The sequence below is a fragment of the Panthera pardus genome, unplaced genomic scaffold (genome assembly GCF_024362965.1).
Source record: "Panthera pardus isolate Hobbes unplaced genomic scaffold, ASM2436296v1 HiC_scaffold_17, whole genome shotgun sequence".
In the NCBI taxonomy this organism is placed as follows: Eukaryota; Metazoa; Chordata; class Mammalia; order Carnivora; family Felidae; genus Panthera; species Panthera pardus.
In genome coordinates this window covers 117,907,414-117,927,360 of record NW_026526732.1, presented here as the reverse complement: position 1 = coordinate 117,927,360, position 19,947 = coordinate 117,907,414, and the positions used below count along the sequence as shown (strand labels likewise).

The 19,947-nt window shown below is 38.7% G+C and overlaps 1 protein-coding gene across 3 annotated transcripts in view; it reads left to right on the top strand.

Moving 5' to 3' along the window:
• The window catches only part of LOC109249594 (cyclase associated actin cytoskeleton regulatory protein 2), a 238,220-nt gene that overhangs the window by 122,615 nt on the left and 95,658 nt on the right, over window positions 1-19,947 (top strand). For 2 of the 3 annotated variants that reach the window (XM_053904872.1, XM_019420049.2), the window contains one exon: window positions 18,401-18,478. The exons of the other annotated variant lie outside the window; for it this stretch is intronic. In XM_053904872.1, coding sequence (XP_053760847.1) covers window positions 18,401-18,478 — 78 coding nt within the window. The remainder of the gene's footprint in view (window positions 1-18,400; window positions 18,479-19,947) is intronic. 3 annotated transcript variants of the gene reach the window in all.

Genomic DNA, 19,947 nt, shown 5'->3' with positions numbered 1-19,947 from the left:
CAGGGATTGAATTTGAAAATGAAGTTAATTTAGGAGATTGGTTTTGTTCAGAATACAGACTTGTAACAATATTCGTACCTGTCAGGAAAGCAAATGGATTTAAACATACAGTGGTGTTTTTTCCCCCTATTCCCATGCCTTGAGACATACTCAAGTGTTTTTCTTTCAGATCTTTGGCCTTTTTAAATATAAACTGCAACAGTGAGTTATTTAGAAGAATTTTGTTGTTGTTGTTGGGCTTTTTAAAACCACGGCGATTGTTTTTATATTAGATTTTGCTTTTTTCCCCATTTTTAAAAAATTTATTTTTTAATTCACATCCAAGTTAGTTAGCATACAGTGATTTCAGGAGTAGATTTCTTAAGCCACTTACCCACTTAGCCCATCCCCCTACCCACAGCAACCCTCTGTTTGTTCTCTATATTTAAGAGTCTCTTATGTTTCACCCCCCTCCCTATTTTTATATTATTTTTGCTTCCCTTCCCTTATGTTCATCTGTTTTGTATCTTAAATTCCTCATATGAGTGAAGTCATATGATATTTGTCTTTCTCTGATGGACTAATTTCACTTAGCATAATACCCTCTAGTTCCATCCACGTAGTTGCAAATGGCAAGATTTCATTCTTTTTGATTCCTGAGTAATACTCCATTGTAAATATATACTGCTTCTTTATCCATTCACCTGTTGGTGGACATTTGGGCTCTTTCCATACTTTGGCTATTGTCGATAGCGCTGCTATAAAAGTCTTCTGCACATTTTATTTTTGTAAACTGCTTGTTTAATTTAGACCGTATCTTCTGATTCTCTTACCATGTCAGTAGGTTGGAGTCTACATTATCATTTTTAGTGACTGCATAGTACTTCATTGTGTGGTTACACCATAATTGATTTAAACACTCAAAATTGTATCTCGGTGAAATATAATGTATATATAAGAATGCAGGGCCCAGACTAGGGTGATACAAGTAAGGTCCTCGGGTGTGACCCTGAGAGGGAGCAAGCCTGGGCTTCTCCCCAGTGTCGACCTGGTCCTGTCCCTGCAAGGCTATTTACAGTCATTTTAAAAAGTAGTAACATTTGGGGCACCTGGGTGACTTAGTCAGTTAAGCATCTGACTCTTGATTTCAACTCAGGTCATGATGTCACCATTCATGAGTTCGAGCCCCACATTGGGCTCTGCACTGACAGCGCAGAGCCTGCTTGGGATTCTCTGTCTCCCTCCCTCTTCCCCTCCCTCCTCTCAAAAATAAAGAAACATTAAGAAAAATCAGTGTTTACAATATACTATCTTAAAAAAAAAAAAGTAACATTTGACTTGTTTTCAATTTTTTCCCCAATTAGAAACAAAACTTCAGTGGATATCCTTGCACAAACATCATTTTATTATTGTACAATTATTTTCTCAAAGAAAATGCCTACAATTGGAAGTGCTAGGTCAATAGTAAACACTGCCTAATACTTACTGCTCCCCCTCCCGCCCTTTCCCTCCCCACCCCCAGCCCCCGACACACACACAGTACTGATTCATATGCTCATAATGTCTTCAAGTCCTTTAGGCAATTTGGTGATAATTACGAACTAAGAAAATAAGAATTTTAGGGAAACAACGCATGATTTGAATGCTCATTAATATTCATAATGTTGACTCTAAAAATGCCTTGCCCTCTGCTGGATGCGCAGGAAATAAAAACAAAGCTATTCTTCCCCATATAAACAATCTTTTTTTGAGAAAGAAAACCATCTATCAGTGCTGTCTTTTACTAACTTGACATACCAAGAAATAGGTTTAAATTTCCTCTTTGGTTTGGGTTGGGGTTGGTTGAGTGTTGAGTCACTTTGACTGAGACCACTAATACAACTGAGCCGTATAATAGAAGATTCCAGGCATGGATATAGAAGGGACACATTGGAGCTCTTCTCTAGTGTCAGAAACATGCACCGTGGTTGATGTAAATACTTATGTGAGTTGGAAGTTGCCAAGGCAACAATCCTATTAATGAAGAATAAACCTCTTTTATTTTCAGAGCCTGAATGATTACTTTTTTTATAAACTGCGCCTGGAAGTCTAACATTGACGTTCTTAATCTACCTGCTCATCTTTGCTTTCCAGACTGCAAAACTATTGAGCTGTATTCAATAAGCATGCCTCCTTTCTCTGCCAATGAAAGTGGAGTTATCGGGGGAAAAAAATTAGTCAACTGTAAGGGCAGTAAAAATACTAATTTATAACAATTACCTAATATAAAATTATTGCCCTTTTGATATATACTTTGACGAAGGCAGAGCCTGAAATTGACTGAACTCGTTTGGTATTTGAGTGGGCCAGAGTCTTTAAATTAACTTGTCTTTATGATTTAACGGAGCATTGCCAACATATTTTTAAATAAGTGGAGTGTGACATTACTGCTTCCTGCCCCTAGTCAGACTGTAAATTTAGACTCCATTTTATGGCGTGCACACTGGATATTTGAAAAAGGGCAGCTGTGGCTGAGTCATAAGCTTTAGGGAACTCTGTTGTCTCAAAGGACCAGGGAGCCACGTTAAGGGAAATGATGGTTAGAAATGAGTGGTTTCGAAGTAATGCTTCTTGGGTTCTACAGAGAAGGAAATCTTTTCTTCACAAAGGAATACATTCCCTTTTAATGAGAGTGCTTCTTCTTGTGTGTTGTCAAGCTAACCAGATGTTGTCAGGCTTACCCTTTCAATCGTGGGTTGGTGATACCAGCAATCCGTTCCTTTCAGGATTGAATGTTTCTTGTCTGTTCTGTATAATTAGCACCTTATCACTTATTACTCATATTTGTTAACCATTCTCTGTATTCATGACTTGTTTCCCCCATTGAAACCTGGTGGCACGTAGGCACTTAGTAGGTACTCAGAAAATACAGTTCAGGGGCGCGGTGCCTGGGTGGCTCAGTCAGTTAAGGGGCCGACTCTTGATTTCAGCCCAGGTCATGATCTCACAGTTCATGAGTTCAAACCCCACATGGGGCTCTGTGCTCACACCAAGGAGCCTGCTTTGAGTCCTCTTTCTTCCTCTCTCTGCCCCTCCCCAACTTGTGCTCTCTCTCTCTCTCTCTTCCTCAAAAATAAAAAACATTAAAAACATTTTCTAAGAAAATTTCAATTGTGAAATTCAATAATAAATTTCTGTCTTACTCAGTTATTTATATCTTTTGCATATTTTTCCCAATAATACAATTTAAAAGTTTGATGAAGAAAAATTTCAGAACAAATACATGAGGAAGAGAACAAAAGCTACTCATATAGTTTCAGTACTCAGTGATAACTGCCTTTGATATCATGGCATATTTATTTCATAAGGACATCGTTCCAAGTCCTGTTTTCTCCTCGGTGAGTTAGAATCGACCCTGTAATTTGTGCCAGCCATTTGTATAAGGACAAGTGACACACGCCAGGCACTGACATGGCACAGGTAGTCCAAGTGAGGCATTAGGATGTTGACTGAAATAACGGGGCCATTCGTAGTCTAAGCAAAGCTTGGCCCTTGTCCCGTGTCACTGTGGCAATTCGAAGTTCAACAACAAATTGTCCATCTGATTTCTCCTTTCTTCATTTTTAGCTTTTGACTACATTACTGAACACACAGATCTGCCCTCAGAACAGGTTTTAACACACACAGATGTACGTGTCTCCTTATTAATGGCAACTCAGCTGGCTTGCCTGATGCCTTTTCCTAATGGCACATTGGGAAGGGACAGAGCCGTTGCCCAGCTTATGCAGAATAGCCAAAGGTCTGTGGGAACTAAAGTGCTAGCGAGGAAACATCCCATCCTTGTGTGTTTTATTTCTGGCCGTGACGACATAAAGGAGTGGTCTGTCGCTTTAGTTCCCCACCTCAGTAATCTCCATGAGCACCCCCAGATAAATATGATAAAAATAACAATAATAAACACAAAGAAGAAACCCTCATGTAATGAGGATAAAAGCTTCTCTAGAAAACTTTGCTATTTTTAACAAACAGAACAATCCAAGTGGAAATAGTTTTTATCATAGTCTCTTAGTGAGCCCCGCCCCCATCATCATTGTTCTACCACTCTTTCCACGGGATAACTGCCCCCAAGGCCCTCCTACCTAGGTGTTCACAACACCTCTGTGTTCATAACCTCCCTCCCCACACCTTATCCACATTCCCATGTAAATACGTCAAAAAGCAGGGGATGAGGAGATGTTCTGTCACCAAGAGGATGAAGATGGGATACGAGGTCAAAGATGTCTCAAAATTTAAACAGGATAAATTTTTCTTGCTTAAAAAAAAGTGGAGAAAGGGCTTCTGTCTTCTGGGGCCACATTTAAGGAGCCTGGAAGTCACCACACCATGCCAACAACAAGTAATAAGCTGAACAGTTTGAAAGACCAGCAGCTCTGTTTGGATCTGTAAGAGAAGGGAGGACCCAGGGCAGACTGCTGTCCCCGGGACCAGAGAAACAGGTGACAACAGGAGTTCCTGCATCTGGGAGCAGAGACTCAGGAGTGACATTGCCATGGGAACCAGCGCCCAGTGGGAAAACAACCTGAACTGTAATTGATGGATTGTTGGAAGCTCAGCGCAGACGACTCTGAGAGTTCAGAAGTCCAGGAGGACCCAGTTGTTGGGGTCCCCCACAACACCGTGACATTGCCTATGGCAGTTCAGTCAGGTCCCCCCAGTAAATATGGAAGAAAAATGCCCTCAGGCTTCTGGCAAGGGGAGGGGGGAAAGGAAGCATTTTAAAATCAGCCAGAGCACCCTGTTCTTAACAAAACCTGTCCTGGGGTGCTGGGGTGGTGCAGTTGGTTAAGCTTCCGACTTTGGCTCAGGTCATGATGTCATGGTTTGTGGGTTCGAGCCCTGCATCGGCCTCTGTGCTGACAGCCCCGGAGCCTGAAGCCTGCTTCAGATTCTGTGTCTCCCTCTCTGTCTGCTCCTCCCCTGCTTGTGCTCTGTCTCTCTCTCTCTCTCCCCCTCTCAAAAATAAATAAAGATTTAAAAAAAGAGAAAAGACCTGTCCTCAATGGAAGCTAGTTAATCAGAGCCTAACCTGGTAGGGTATTGTCACAGCCCAACTGACCAGGAAAGAGAAATCCCCAACTCCAGCCGGCACTAGTCTTCCACATGGGAAGGGGACACACCCAAGTCCAGATCACTGTAGCCATCCTGTCCCACCTAAAGAGGAAGGAAAAAAATGTGAGAAACACTTGTGAAGTTCACATCCCAGAGGCACAGACTCACTTAAGACTGAGACCTAATCATAGGATTAAAGTACACTTCCTTGTCTTGCCACCACCCCATTACTGAAGTCCTATTTATAGCAGTTTCTGAGATGCCTGGGTGGCTCAGTTGGTTAAGCGTCCGAATTCAGCTCAAGCATGATCTCATGGTTTGTGAGTTCGAGCCCCATATTGGGCTCTATGCTGACAGCTCAGAGCCTAGAGCCTCCCTCTCTCTCTGTTCCTCCCCCACTTGCGCGTGCGTGCACGCACGCTTTCTCTCAAAAATAAACATTAAAAAAAAATTAGATAGCTATTAACGGCAGTTTCTCTCGCCCAAGTCTGGCAATGAAAAAAATTACCAAATGTAAAAAATTATCAAAAAAATTACAAGGCATACCAAAAGGCAAAAACTCAATTTGAAGAGACAAAGCAAGCCTGAGAACCAGACATAACAGGGATGTTAGAATTACCTAATTTGGAATTTAAAATAACTCTGATTAATTTGTGAAGGGCAATAATGGAGGAAGTAGACAGCAGGCAAGTACAGATGGGCAATGAACAGAGAGACAGAAATCCTAAGAAAGAACCAGAAAGAAATTCTAATGATAAAAAACACTGCAACAGAAGTAAAGAATGGCTTTGATGGGCTTATTAGTAGACTGTACACAACTGAAGAAAGAATCTCAGAGCTAAAGGATGTACCAGTAGAACCTTCAAAAAAACAAAAAGAACAAAGACCAAACAAAACAGAAGAGAATATCCAAGGACTTTGGGACAACTACTAAAGGTGTAACATACGTATAATGGTAATACCCAAAGGAGAATAAAGAGAGAAAGGAATAGAAGAAATGTTTGAAACAATGATAACTGAGAATTTCCCCAAATTAACATCAGAAACCCAACCACAGATCCAGGAAGCTTAAGGAATACCAAGCAGGATAAATACAATAAATAAATAAATAAACAAACAAAAAAACAAACAAAAAAACCAAAAAAATCCCTACACCCCAGCATATCCTTTTCAAATTATAGAAAATTTAAAAAAAATGAAAGAAACCAGAGGAAAATACTTTTTCTGTAGAAGAACAAAGACAAAAGTTAAATCTGACCTCTCAGAAACCATGCAAGGAAGAAGAGAATGGAAGGAAATACTTAGTGTTAGAGAGAAAAAAACCTACCAACCTAGAATTTTGTACCCAGAGAAATTATCCTTCAAAAGTGAAGAAGAAGGATGCCTGGGTGGCCCAGCTGGTTAAGCGTCCAACTTCAGCTCAGGTCATGAGTTTGAGCCCTTCATCGGGCTCTGTGCTGACAGCTCAGAGCCTGAAGCCTGCTTTGGAATCTGTGACTCCCTTTCTCTCTGCTCCTCTTTTCCCCTACTCACGCTCTGTCTCTCTCTGTCTGTCAAAAGACAAATAAACGTTAAAAAAATTTTTTTTAAGTGAAGGAGAAATACTTTCTCAGACGAAAATTGAGGGGAGCTTGTTGCTGGTAGACCTACCTTGCAAGAAATGTTAAAACAAATTCTTCAGAGAAAAAGAATATAATATAATTAGCTCAGAAACTTGTATCTATATAAAGAATATCAAGCAAGAAATAAGTGAAGGTAAAATAAAAACTTTTATTTTTCATTTATTTTCATTGTGTGTGTGTGTGAAATGAATGACAGCAGTGATACACAGGACAAGATGAAGAGATTAAGATTATTTTGTTACTGGGTCACCTGGGTGGTTCAGTCAGTTAAGCATCTGACTCTTGGTTTTGGCTCAGCTCATTTCCTGTGTCTTCATGGGTTCAAGCCCTATATCAGTCTCTGTGCTGGCAGTGTGGAGCCTGCTTGGGATTCTCTCTCTCTCTCTTTCTCTCTCTCTCTCTCTCTGCCCTTCCCCCACTCACGCTTTATTTTTATTTTTTGATAAAACTCACGTTTTATTTATAAATAAATAAAACTTTTAAAAAATATATTATTTTGTTATTGTAAGGTATTCATGCTACTATGAAGTGGTATAATGTTATTTGAAAGTGGACTTGGATTAAATGTATGTGGCGAATTCTTGGGTCACCACTTAAAAAGGAGAAAACAGTGTATGATATGCTAAGGAAGGAGAGAAAGTGGAATCATCTAAAATGCTCAGTTAAAACCACAAAAAGCAGAAAAAGAGTGGAAGACAAAAATAGGAACAAATAAGGCAACATAGAATATAGTAATGAATATGGTAGATATAATCCAACTATAGCAGTAATCACTTTGAATGTCAGTGGTCAACAAGCACCAATGAGAAGATAGAGATTGTCAGAGTGGGTCAAAAAACACAACCAACTACATGTTGTCTATAAGAAACCCATTTTAAATATGAACGCACGTATAGATTGAAAGTAAATGGATGTGGAAAATATACCGTGCTAACACTAATTAGAAGAAGGCAGGAGTAGCTGGATTAATGTCAGACAGAGCAGACTTCCCAGTAAGGAAAGTTACCAGGGAAAAGAAGAGCATTGCATTATGACAAAAGGGTCAATTATCCACAAGACCTAACAGTTCTTAACAGTGCATAGCCGTGTGCTCTGAACAACAGAGCATTGTACTCATAGAAGAGCAAATCCACCATCCACGAGAGCATTACCCTACTATGACAGTTGGAGACTTCAACATCCCTGCCTCAAAAATGGACGGGTCTATCAGGCAGAAAATCAGTAAGGACGTACCTGAACTCAACTCCATCAATCATAGGTAGACACCTATGAACTATCGAACAACAACAGAATACACATTTTTCTCAAGCTCACATGTCACATTCACCAAGACAGACCACATTCTGAAACACAAAACACACCTTACCAAATTAAAAAAAAAAAAAATCAATTCATACATTGTCTGCTCTTAGACCACAGTGGAATTAAACTAGAAATTAATGACAGAAAGATAACTGGAAAATCCTCAAATGTGTGGATGTTAAACAACACGTTTCTCAATGACACATGAGTCAAAGATGTTAAAAATTGTTTTGAACTCGGATATTAACTAGATTTATTGTGGTGATCGTTTCACAATATGCACATACACCGAATCATTATGTTGTAACCTGAAACTAGTACCGTGTTATCTGTTGATTATACCTCAATTAAAAAATATTTTGAACTAAATAAAAATGAAAACAAGATCAAAATTTGGGGAATGCAGTGAAAGCAGTGCTAGGAGGGAAATTTATAGTATTGAATGGGAATGTTAGAGGAGAAGAAAGATCTGAAATACATAATCTAAGTTTCCACCTTAGGAAACTAGAAAAAGAAGAAAAGAAATAATAAGAATTAGAACAAAAATCAATGAAATTGAAAACAGGAAATCAGTAGAGAATCACCAAAACTAAAAGCTGGTTTTTTGAAATGATCAATAAAGTTGATACGCCTCTAGCCAGGCTAAATAAGGAGAAAAAAAAAAAAGAGAGGACACAAATTACTAATGTCAGAAATAAAAGAGGGCATATCACTACAAATCCCATGGAAACTAAAAGTGTAATAAAGGAATACTGTGAACAACTCCATGCCCACAGATTTGATAACCAAGATGAAATGGACCAATTCGTTGAAAGATTCATCTGTCACATCTACCAAAACTCACACAAGAAGAAACAGATCATCTGAAAGGCCTATATCTATTAAAGAAATTCAATTAATAATTAGTAACCTTTCAAAAATAGAAAGCATCAAGCCCAGTGGGTTCACTGGTGAACTCCACCAAACATTTAAGAAAGATACTATACCGGTTTTCTACAATCTCTTCCGAATCTTCTTCCAAAGAGAAAATACTTCCTAAATCATTCTATGAGGCCAGTATTACCCTAATACCAAAATAAGATAAAGGTATTATAAGAAGAGAAAACTATAGACCTATAACTCTCCTGAACATAAATGTAGAAATCCTCAAAAAAAAAAAAAAATTAGCCAATTGAATCCAAAAAAGTATAGAAAGAATTATACACCATGGTCAAGTGGAATTTTTCCCAGGTATGCAAGGCTGGTTCAACATTCAAAAATCAATTAATGTAATCTATTCCATCAGCAGACTAAAAAAGAAAAATCACATGGTCATATTAATAGGTGCAGAAAAAGCCATTGGTAAAATCCAATACCCATTCTTAATAAAAATTCTCAATAACCAGGACTAAAGGGGAACTTTCTCAACTTGATAAAGACTATCTACAAGAAACCTACAGCTAGCATAATTAATGAATGGTGAGAAACTCGGAGCTTTCCCACTCAGATCAGGTACAAGGCAAAGATGTCCCCTTTTGGGCATTCCTTTTCAACTCAGACTGGAAGTCTGTGAAATGCAATTAGACAAGAAAAGGAATTAAAAGGTATACAAATTGGCAAGGAAGACATAAAACTGTCCTTTATTGCAGATAATGTGATCATTATCTATCAAGAAAATCCAAGAGACTTGACAAAAAAGACCTCTTAGAATTAATAAGCAATTATAGCAAGTAGTATTTGTTAGAAACGTAAATTCTCAGGTTCATGGAAACCTACTGAATCTGAAACTCGGGGGATAGGACTCTGTTTTAACAAACCCTCTAGGTGACTATAATACACACTTACGGCTAAGAAGCACTGGTGTAAGCTTTCTTTATGGTTCTTAATATGTCAACCCAGATGCCTTTCATAATCTGACTTTATAGAATTGGTGCTTACGTTCGTTGTTACAAAATTAGGCATCTTCAGGGGCGCCTGGGTGGTTCAGTCGGTTAAGCGGCCGACTTTGGCTCAGGTCATGATCTCGCGGTCCGTGAGTTTGAACCCCGCGTCGGGCTCTGTGCTGACCGCTCAGAGCCTGGAGCCTGTTTCAGATTCTGTATCTCCCTCTCTCTCTGACCCTCCCTCGTTCATGCTCTGTCTCTCTCTGTCTCAAAAATAAATAAACGTTAAAAAAAAAATTAAAAGAAAAATTAGGCATCTTCAATTTATTTTAAGCAAAATTGAGAAGTGGTCAAATTTGTTTTTGTCATCCTGTCACCTCTTTTCATCAACCCATTTTCTTGTCTTGCTTTTATCTCTCAGGTCCCTCTTTGCTGAAACTCAAGGAACTTCTCCTTTAGGGTTAAAGGCCCCTGATTAGAGGCCCCTAAGGAATAAAATCTAAAAATACAAAATCTCTAATTATAAAATATAGGGCATTGGCAGACTAATTAGGGAGGGCAGTGGGGATGGCATTGACCATGACCTTTCCAGAGTCCACATACTGCATCCAAAAACAGATGCCCTTTCCCCTGACCTTAGAAGAGGAGGACCCCCTTCCCTTGACTGTGGTTCTCAAGAAGGTTGATGCTGTTTCAGAAGACCTGGGAATCCCTTCATTACAGATGCCCTGATTGGGTACTTTTTCGTCTCCTCCATGTTTTTCCTACACCCTTTCTCCCAGTTGCACCTGTTCATTCTTTCATCCACATGGTATTTTTCAGCCTGTAACATTCCCTGTGAAACAATGCAAAGATTTGATGAGTATTTAGAGATCACTTGGGCTTCCCCAGGGAGTCAGCTCTCTCCTGAGGGGATTAGATGGAAATGAGTCATACTTGGCTGGCGTCTCCTAGTCCTGAGGTTTACTTTAAACTGATTACCAAAATTCATTCTCCTACTCTGTCCTACTGTGTGCTCCTAGGGCAAAAAAAAAAAAAAAAAAAAAGTGGTCCACAGTTCCATCTATCCAAGAATCCCATTTACCTAAGTGATAGTGGATTGAGTTTAAACCAAATGCATAGCCTTGAGTCTTAAATAGTCTCCCTTTCCTCTCTTCACACACGTGCTCAGAGACAGATAGATGCACATATACACCCACAAAGGTCACTGAGGCTCTCTGAGCCCTGCACACATGTGATGGACAAACTCAGCAAAAACCCGCAATTATTTGTTGTTACTGAAAATCCCTACGTTTGGCATTTTCTTTCACAATGTTTTGAGCTGCCTGAGTGAGCCAAATTCTCCCTTTTGAGTTGTCAGAACTCAGCAGGTTTAGTAAAATTGCTCCTAAATAGGATGCTGTCTGGTTGAGGGGACTCACAGAACATTCCAGTAGAAGCAGGTAGATCACAATATCTCAAGTGTGGAATGAAAATCCTTTGAAACATGGACTGATGAGTTAAACATGAATGTGCTTTATAGTCTGCTAATTATGCCCAGAGTTTTAGAGAGCTGGGAGAAGTGCACAGCTGAATCCTCAGAAAGATTTCTCTTCATAAGCAAAGTGAAAGAGTTGAAGCGGGTATCTAGGTATTGAGCCATTCTCCACTCCAACTCCGGCTCTCTTGTTGAGTGAAAGGCCATTTGGGGAAGGATTCTAATTAATACAATTGGCCGCCTTTCTGATTAGACCACCAGAAAATTACTCTACTACCAACAGCTAAATATTCTTTGTAGGGAAAGTAAAAAAACACTAATGATAGTGTTCATCCTGAGATAACTACAAAAATATTGTCAATGCCACCTCTGAGCCAGCAGTTCAACTACAGAAGTCAGGCAATCCTGAATTACTGTTCCACAGCAACTATAGTTCAGTCAACTCAGCAAGGCTTGTCATAGATGAGGACAATACTCTATATTATTGTGGCTGAGAGATGTGCAAGTATTTTATTTATATCCAAGCTGTGGAAAGCTATATTTCATAGTTTTCTTTTTGGAAATGTGGTCATTAGAGACTGACAAAAGTCCTTCTGAACCACTGAAAATACACACTTTGATACGTGGATAAACATTCATGCAGCTCATAACTTTGCATTCATAAGGTCATAATGGCCTCCAGGACAATAAATATTGAAAATCCCCTATTCTTCCTTAAGGAACATCCAAAATTTGAAATTTTGAGCAATATAATCCCAGCAATCAGGGTACCAGGACAAATAGAAGAGGAGATAGTGTACTATCTACAAAATGGAGGATATACCCTCATGTAAACATTCATGAAACTTACTCTGGTATGTTGATGATGATTGAATTTGTTGTTTTAAATGTAAATGGTCTACAAATCTTGGTTTGATCTGAAGCTTTTTTTTCCTCGGTAGAAAAAATTCCTTGAATGAGAAATGATGAGAAAAGTTAGAAACAAGATCAAGGTGCTCATTTCAGTAAACATTTTGGAAAAATTTGTCAGATGCCAAAACATACTAATGAAGTAGAATGACAAAAACTAGTCACTAGCCCCCTCATCACTTTATGGAACGTAGTATTGGAAATCCTGCCATAGCAATTAGGCAAGAAAAAGACATAAAAGGCATCCAAATTGGAAAGGAAGAAGTAAAACTGTCACTGTTTGCAGATGACATGTCCATAGCTTATATAGAGAAAGCCCTAAAGACTCCACCAAAAAACTGTTAGAGCTAATAAATTAATTCAGTAAAGTTGCAGGATACAAGATCAATATATAGAAATCTGTTTCTATACACTAACAATGATGTAACAGAAATTAAGAAATTAAGAAAAGAATTCCATTTACAATGACATCAAAAAGAAGAAAATACCTAGGAATAAATTTAAACAAGGAGGTAAAAGACCTGTACTCTGAAAACTATAAGACATTGATGGAAGAAATTGAAGATGACACAAATAAATGGGAAGTTATGCTGTGTTCGTGGATTGGAAGAATTAATATTGTTAAAATGTCCATACTATGTAAAACAATCTATGGATTCAGTGCAATTCCTATCAAAATACCAATGACATTTTTCAAAGAACTAGAACAAATAATCCTAAGGAACCACAAAAGACCCCGAATAACCAAAGTAATCTAGAGGAAAAAAAAGAACATAGATGGAGGTATCACAGTTTCAGATTTCAAACTATACCATAAAGTTATCATAATCAAAACAGGACGATACAGGCACAAAAACAGACATACAGATCAATAAAACAGTAGAGGGAGCCCAGAAATAAACCCACACTTATATGGTCAGTTAATCTATGGCAAAGGAGGCAAGAACATACCATGGGGAAAAGATACTCTCTTCAACAAATTGTCCTGGGAAAACTGGACAGCTACATGCAAAAGAATGAAACTGGATGACTTCCTTACACCATATTCAAAAATTAGCTCAAAATGGATTAAAGGCTTAAATGTAAGACCTGAAACCATACAATTCCTAGATGGGATTTTTTTTTTTTTTTGATTTCTCAGGCAAGAGCAACAAAAGCAAAAATAAACAAGTGGGACCATATCAAACTAAAAAGGTTTTGCAGTGAAGGAAACCACCAGTAAAATGAAAAGGCAACCTACCGAAGGGAGAAGATATTCACAAATGATGTATCAAACAAGAGGTTAATATCTAAAATGTATAAAGAACTCATACAACCTAAAATAAATAAAAAAAACAATCTGATTTAAAAATGAGCAGAGGTCCTAGATAGTCACTTTCCAAAGAAATACAGATATCCAATAGGCACATGAAAAGATGCTAAACATTACTAACCATCAGGAAAATGCAAATCAAAACCACAGTGAGATATCACCTCACACCAGTCAGAATGGCTGCTATCCAAAAGACAAGATACAACAAGTGTTGTTGAGGGCATGGAAATAAAGGGAACCCTTGTGCACTGTTGGTAGGAATGTAAATTGGTGCAACCACTGTGGAAAACAGTATGGTGGTTCCTCAAAAAATTAAAAATTGAACTACCCTATGGTCCAGCAATTTCACATCTGGGTGTTTATCCAAAGAAAATGAAGACAATAATTTTAAAAGACATATGCACCCCTGTGTTCATCACAACATTATTTACCATAGCCAAGATATGGAATCACCCCAAATGTCCATTGATAGATAAATGGACAGAGAAGAGGTGGAATGTTACTCAGCCATAAAAAAATAACGAAATCTTGCCATATACAATAATATGGATGGACCCACAGGGTATTTATGCTAAGTGAAATAAATAAGGCAGAGAAAGACAAGTGCCATGATTTCACCCATACATGGAATCTGAAAAACAAAACAAACAAAACAACAGAAGCGGACTCATAGATTCAGAGAACAGACTGATGGTTGCCAGAGGGGAAGAAAGTGGGAGATGGATGAAAGTGGTAAAGGGGATTAAGAAGGACAGTCCTCGGGGCGCCTGGGTGGCTCAGTCGGTTGAGCGGCCGACTTGGGCTCAGGTCATGATCTCGAGGTCCGTGAGTTCAAGCCCCACGTCGGGCTCTGTGCTGACAGCTCAGAGTCTGGAGCCTGTTTCAGATTCTGTGTCTCCCTCTCTCTGACCCTCCCCCGTTCATGCTCTGTCTCTCTCTGTCTCAAAAATAAATAAACGTTAAAAAAAAAAATTAAAAAAAAAAAGAAGGACAGTCCTCTAGCTACAAAATAAGTAAGACATGGGGATATAAATTACAGCACAGGGAATATAGCCAATAATATCGTAACAGATTTGTAGAGTGACAGATGGTAACTTAGAATTATTGTAGTGACCATTTCATAGTATATATAAATATCGGATCACTATATTGTACCCCTGAAACTAATGTAATATTGTGTGTCAATTATTCTTCAATTTAAAAAGTTGTAATTTCCCATTTGGTTGATACATTTATCCCTCCAGCCCAGAAAATTGTTTGATATTGACACCAGGATGAAATGAAGCTAATCCTAATGGTCTAGCTATCTGTTATTCAAAATGTATTAAATGTGTTATACTGGTTCTTACCTATTTATCAGAGAAGAAAGAGTTATCCCTGGTGACAGAGAGATAGAAACTGCCCCAAACCAGATGTGACACTAACAAGGAAGAGATGAAAGGTGAAATCAGAACGTTAAAAGATACAACCTGTGACCAAAAAACCACAACTGAATCAGAATTGTACAACCACGATGAGCCAAGAGAAGAAAAAAAAAAAGAGGTAAAAAAAAAACAAAACAAAAACTCACTAATAGTAAGTAAATAAGAAGAGATGAAAGGTGAAATCAGAAAGTTAAAAGATACAACCTGTGACCAAAAAACACAACTGAATCAGAATTGTACAACCACGATGAGCCAAGAGAAGAAAAAAGAAAAGAGGTAAAAAAAAAAAAAAAAAAAATTCACTAATAGTAAACAAGAAAGCGATAACCAAAAGCAATACATTTCAGTAACTGATGGCTAAGCAGCTTTTGGTTCATAGCTCTGCCCCTATTCTCCAACCCTTAAAAACATACCTTAAAGGAAATGAAATCAGGAGAAGAAAATAAAAGGGAAAAGGGAACCATAGGGCTGCTTCCCTGTGTAGACGATGGTTCGTGTCTGGGTTCTGAATTGGAGGGATGATCTAAAATCTGTGGGACCACTCCATCAGAATGGTGTATGTCCCAGGAATGTGGAGCAAATCATGGTTTAAGATACTCAACTTATTCTCAGAAGAATGAGTAGCACCCAAATTCTCAAAGACTGGACATCACCTCACTGAGCTGTCCGTCTCGTCCCATTCCATCGGGCTCTAAAAGAGTTGACAGAGCACAAACCCTTGAGTGAAGGGGAAAATAACCCAGCCCCCAAAATGGTAGCAAAAGGCTCATGGAATCACCTTCAGGACAGCTAGAGGTAGTGTGTCAGACAGGAGGATAGCATGCAAAGGGAAAGCACAGGCTCACACTCGAAGAAAGGGAAACGTAAGAAACAGACACAGATTCCTCACAATGGCTTAATAAGAGTATAACTTACACTCTCAGAACTTAATAAGAGTATAAACAGTTTTAAATAGCTTAAAGACAAGGTGATAGAATAAGAGTGAAATGCAAAGGAAAATTGAATGGTAATAAATCAAGAACAAAAACAACATTCACACAGAAATGATATATAAATTTAAAATGTGAATGTATATAAGAGATCCTGTTGAAAAATCTGTTAACTCGCAATAAAGACTTCATATGATCACAGTAAATACAGATGAAAGACAAAGAAATTAAAGACAGAGAATCTAGAAGATACAGAGACACTCAAATATTTCATAATCTAAAGATGATGAATGGAGTCCCTGAACAGAGATTCTAACAAATGGAACAGAGGCGTCTTGAATGATGTAAAGAAACTCTCCTAGAAACAAGTAAAGGGCCAAGCCTACTCCAGCAGATATAACACAGAATCCTCAAGACCCAAACGCGTTGTGGTTAAGCTGTTAAACCCCGAGGATGAAGAAAGAATTCTCCAGGTGTCAAACTAGAAAAAGCCAATTTTCTGCAAGAGAGAAAAAAACCAAGCCGGCTTCGGATTTCTCCATTGCCACATTCAGTGCCATGCTATCTGAAAATGGAGGAAGAAAGTGACCCAAGGAGGTTATATTCAGCCAAGATTCTGTGAAAATATAAAGACAACAGGGAGACGTGTCCAGACTTGAAGAACGAAAAGCAACTTGGAGATCTTTTTTTGAAGAAAAGAATAGATAATTAGGTTCGGCCAGCAAAAAAATTATCAAGATAACCTAGATCCGGAGAATTCATGGTAAAATGACTGGTGAGAAAAATAGGTGTGTTTAAACATGGAACTGATCCTCAAGTCTGTGAATTAATGTTACAAATAGGATATGTATGTCACAACTAGAGCAAAAGAAAAATAAGTAAACACATAGGAAATATAGGGAGCCAGAGATAGAAAAAAAAGTAGGAACATACTTTATATTCTCATCTTTATCAGTAAGAAGTCAGTCAGTTATACCAGGTAATTTAAAATGCAAATACATAATTATTCCAATCTGTTAATATTATATATATATATATATATATATATATACATACCTATATATACATATATACATATATATATATATACATACCTTGGAATGATTATTTAGGACATATTAATTATAACAGTGCAGAAGCTTTTAAGTTTACCAATTCTTTCTCTTTCATGTCTAATGCTCAACCATAACCAAAATTTATACTTTTTTTCTTAAAAAATAGTACCTTGGGTATGGTCCCATCTTATAAAAGTCTGTGCATATAGATCTTAAAAGGTGATACAACGGTGTTCATCTGTTGTTAATAAAGATTATTTCTAGATCGTGAGGCATTTTATTAAACTTTAATATTTGTAATTATTTGCATTTAAAAATTATTCTAAGTCATTATACTTTGTCTTCTAAAAACAGTGCATTTTCTTAAAACCTAGAAACATTCTGCCAAAAATGGTCATTTGTAGGTGATACAAGTATTTGGAATTATTTTCTTCTTGGTATTCTTTTTTAAATTTTTAAAAAAAATTTTTAATGTTTATTTATTATTGAGAGATGGAGAGACACAGAATGTGAGCAGGGGAGGGGTAGAGAGAGGGGGAGACATAGAATCTGAAGCAGGCTCCAGGCTCTGAGCTGTCAGCACGGAGCCCGACGCGGGGCTCGAACCCTTGAACCGTGAGATCATGACCTGAGCTGAAGTCAGCCACTTACCCGACTGAACCACCCAGGACCCCTCCAAATATGTGTTAGTGGTTAGTTGTAGAAGCCACTGGCTCATGGGGAACATATATTTATGGGAATGACTTAAGGGACAAGTTTCTTTCCACTAGAAGGCATAGAACACACAGGTCTGGGCACCCCGTGAATGAGGACGGGAGAGATACCTTTTGAAAACGATGGTACTTTGGGACTCGGACATTTTTTAACAACTTTATTGGGATGTCATTGACATGTAATAATATTCACTCTTTCAGGGTGAACAGTTCAGTGGCTTTTACTGTACTCCCCAAGTTGTGAAACCATCAGCACTATGTGATTCCAGCATCACCCCCAAAAGAAACCTCCATTCCTCTCTCCCACAGCCCCGGGCAACTGCGAATGTCCTTTCTGTCTCTCTAGATTTGCTTATTCTGGACATTTCATATCAATGGAATCATACAAATGTGGTCTTTCTGACTGGCTTCCTTCGCTCAGCATGTTTTTAAGGTTCACCCACATTGTAGCATGTATCAGCATTTCATCTCTTTTTAATGCCGAGTAGTGTCCATTGTACGGATATATCACATTTCGTTTAGCCATTCATCACTTGATGAACGTTCTGGTTGTTTCTACATCTTGGCTATCATGAAGAATGCTGCTGCGAACATTCATTAGCAAGTTTTTATGGGGACATATGTTTTCATTTTGGAGGTTTATACCTAGGGATGGAATTGCTGGATTATATGGTAACTGTGTGTTGAAGCTCAAACATCTAAACTTGCCTCTTTCTCTTTGTTCCCAGGCGGAAATGGTGCATAGCGCTTTCCAGGCCCAGCGGGCTTTCCTTCTGATGGCCTCTCAGTACCAACAACCCCAAGAGGTGAGAGTGTATTTCGAGAGGCAAGGCGGCCTAGGGAATGGTTAGTGTAAGACAGACAACAAGGAGGCAGCAGAACCATTTACTCTGAGAGACATCCCCAGAGTGAGACGTGTAGCATATAGGTCTGTCTTCTGGCGTGGAACATTTCTTCTGGCTTCATAATCTTTTCATGGCCAAATTCATGCTATTACAATTGACATCACCAGGTTAAAAGGGCAATCTCTTTATGTCTTCTGTAGCCTCTTCTTTTTCTTTGATTGAAATGTAGTTGACACATACAATGTTATATTAGTTTCAGGTGTATAACATAGTGAATTGACAATTCTGCACATCACCCGGATAAATGTAGTTACCCTGTCTCACCGTGATCAGGGGCGCCTGGGTGGCTCAGTCGGTTAAGCGTCTGACTTCGGCTCAGGTCGTGATCTCGTGGTTCGTGAGTTTTAGCCCCGCGTCAGGCTCTGTGCTGACAGCTCAGAGCCTGGAGCCTGCTTCGGATTCTGGGTCTCGCTCTCTCTCTGCCTCTCTCCAGCTTCCACTCTCTCTCTCTCTCTCTCTCTGTCTGTCTCTCTCTCTCTCAAAAATGAATAAACATTAAAAAAAAAAGATGTGATCAGGTAGATAACCAGATAGATACATAGACAGACACACACCATGGAATATTAGCCATAGAAGAGGGCCTATTCTTTTTGCCAGTCTCACAACCATTTTATTAACTAAGAAAGACTTTACCACTGATTTTTAGTTCATATTTTGTGCTACTTTGTTATCAAACCTGTTCACATCTGTCATCATCTATAAATTGCCTGTATGAATTCGATTACCTTTGATTTCATAGTTGGCATAGATATAGGCTGTCAACGCTTCTTGAACGTATTGTGTATGTGGATAGTTAGGGAATGTCAGTGCAGTCTCTAACAACTTTTAACCTGACATCACATTGCTACATAAGACCCAGAGTAAACTTTCATATAAAAGTAATAGTGGATGTGGGGCGCCTGGGTGGCTCAGTTGGTTAAGCATCCGACTTCTGCTCAGGTCATGATCCTACAGTTCACAGGTTCCAGCCACACTCAGGCTCTGTGCTGACAGCTCAGAGCCTGGAGCCTGCTTCAGATTCTGTGTCTTCCTCTCTCTCTGCCCCTTCCCCACTCATGCTTGCACTCTCTCGCGCTCTCAAAAATAAAGAAATATTAAAAATTAAAAAAACATAATAGTGGATGTGAAGAGCAAAGTGATGGCTGGAAGGGCTCCTTCTCATTCCCCAGGCCATTTTGAATTTACCACATTCTAAACCCAGCACCGCCTCCCCACCCTGCCCAAACCACAGACATTGTCTCATGTAAATAACATCGCGCTCTCTACCAAGGATTCGTAATAACAATGTTCTGGCCATATTGATTGTGTAGTGAATGAAATTATTCATTAAAAATAGATCTACAGTCTTTCAGCATCTGACTTTGGCTCAG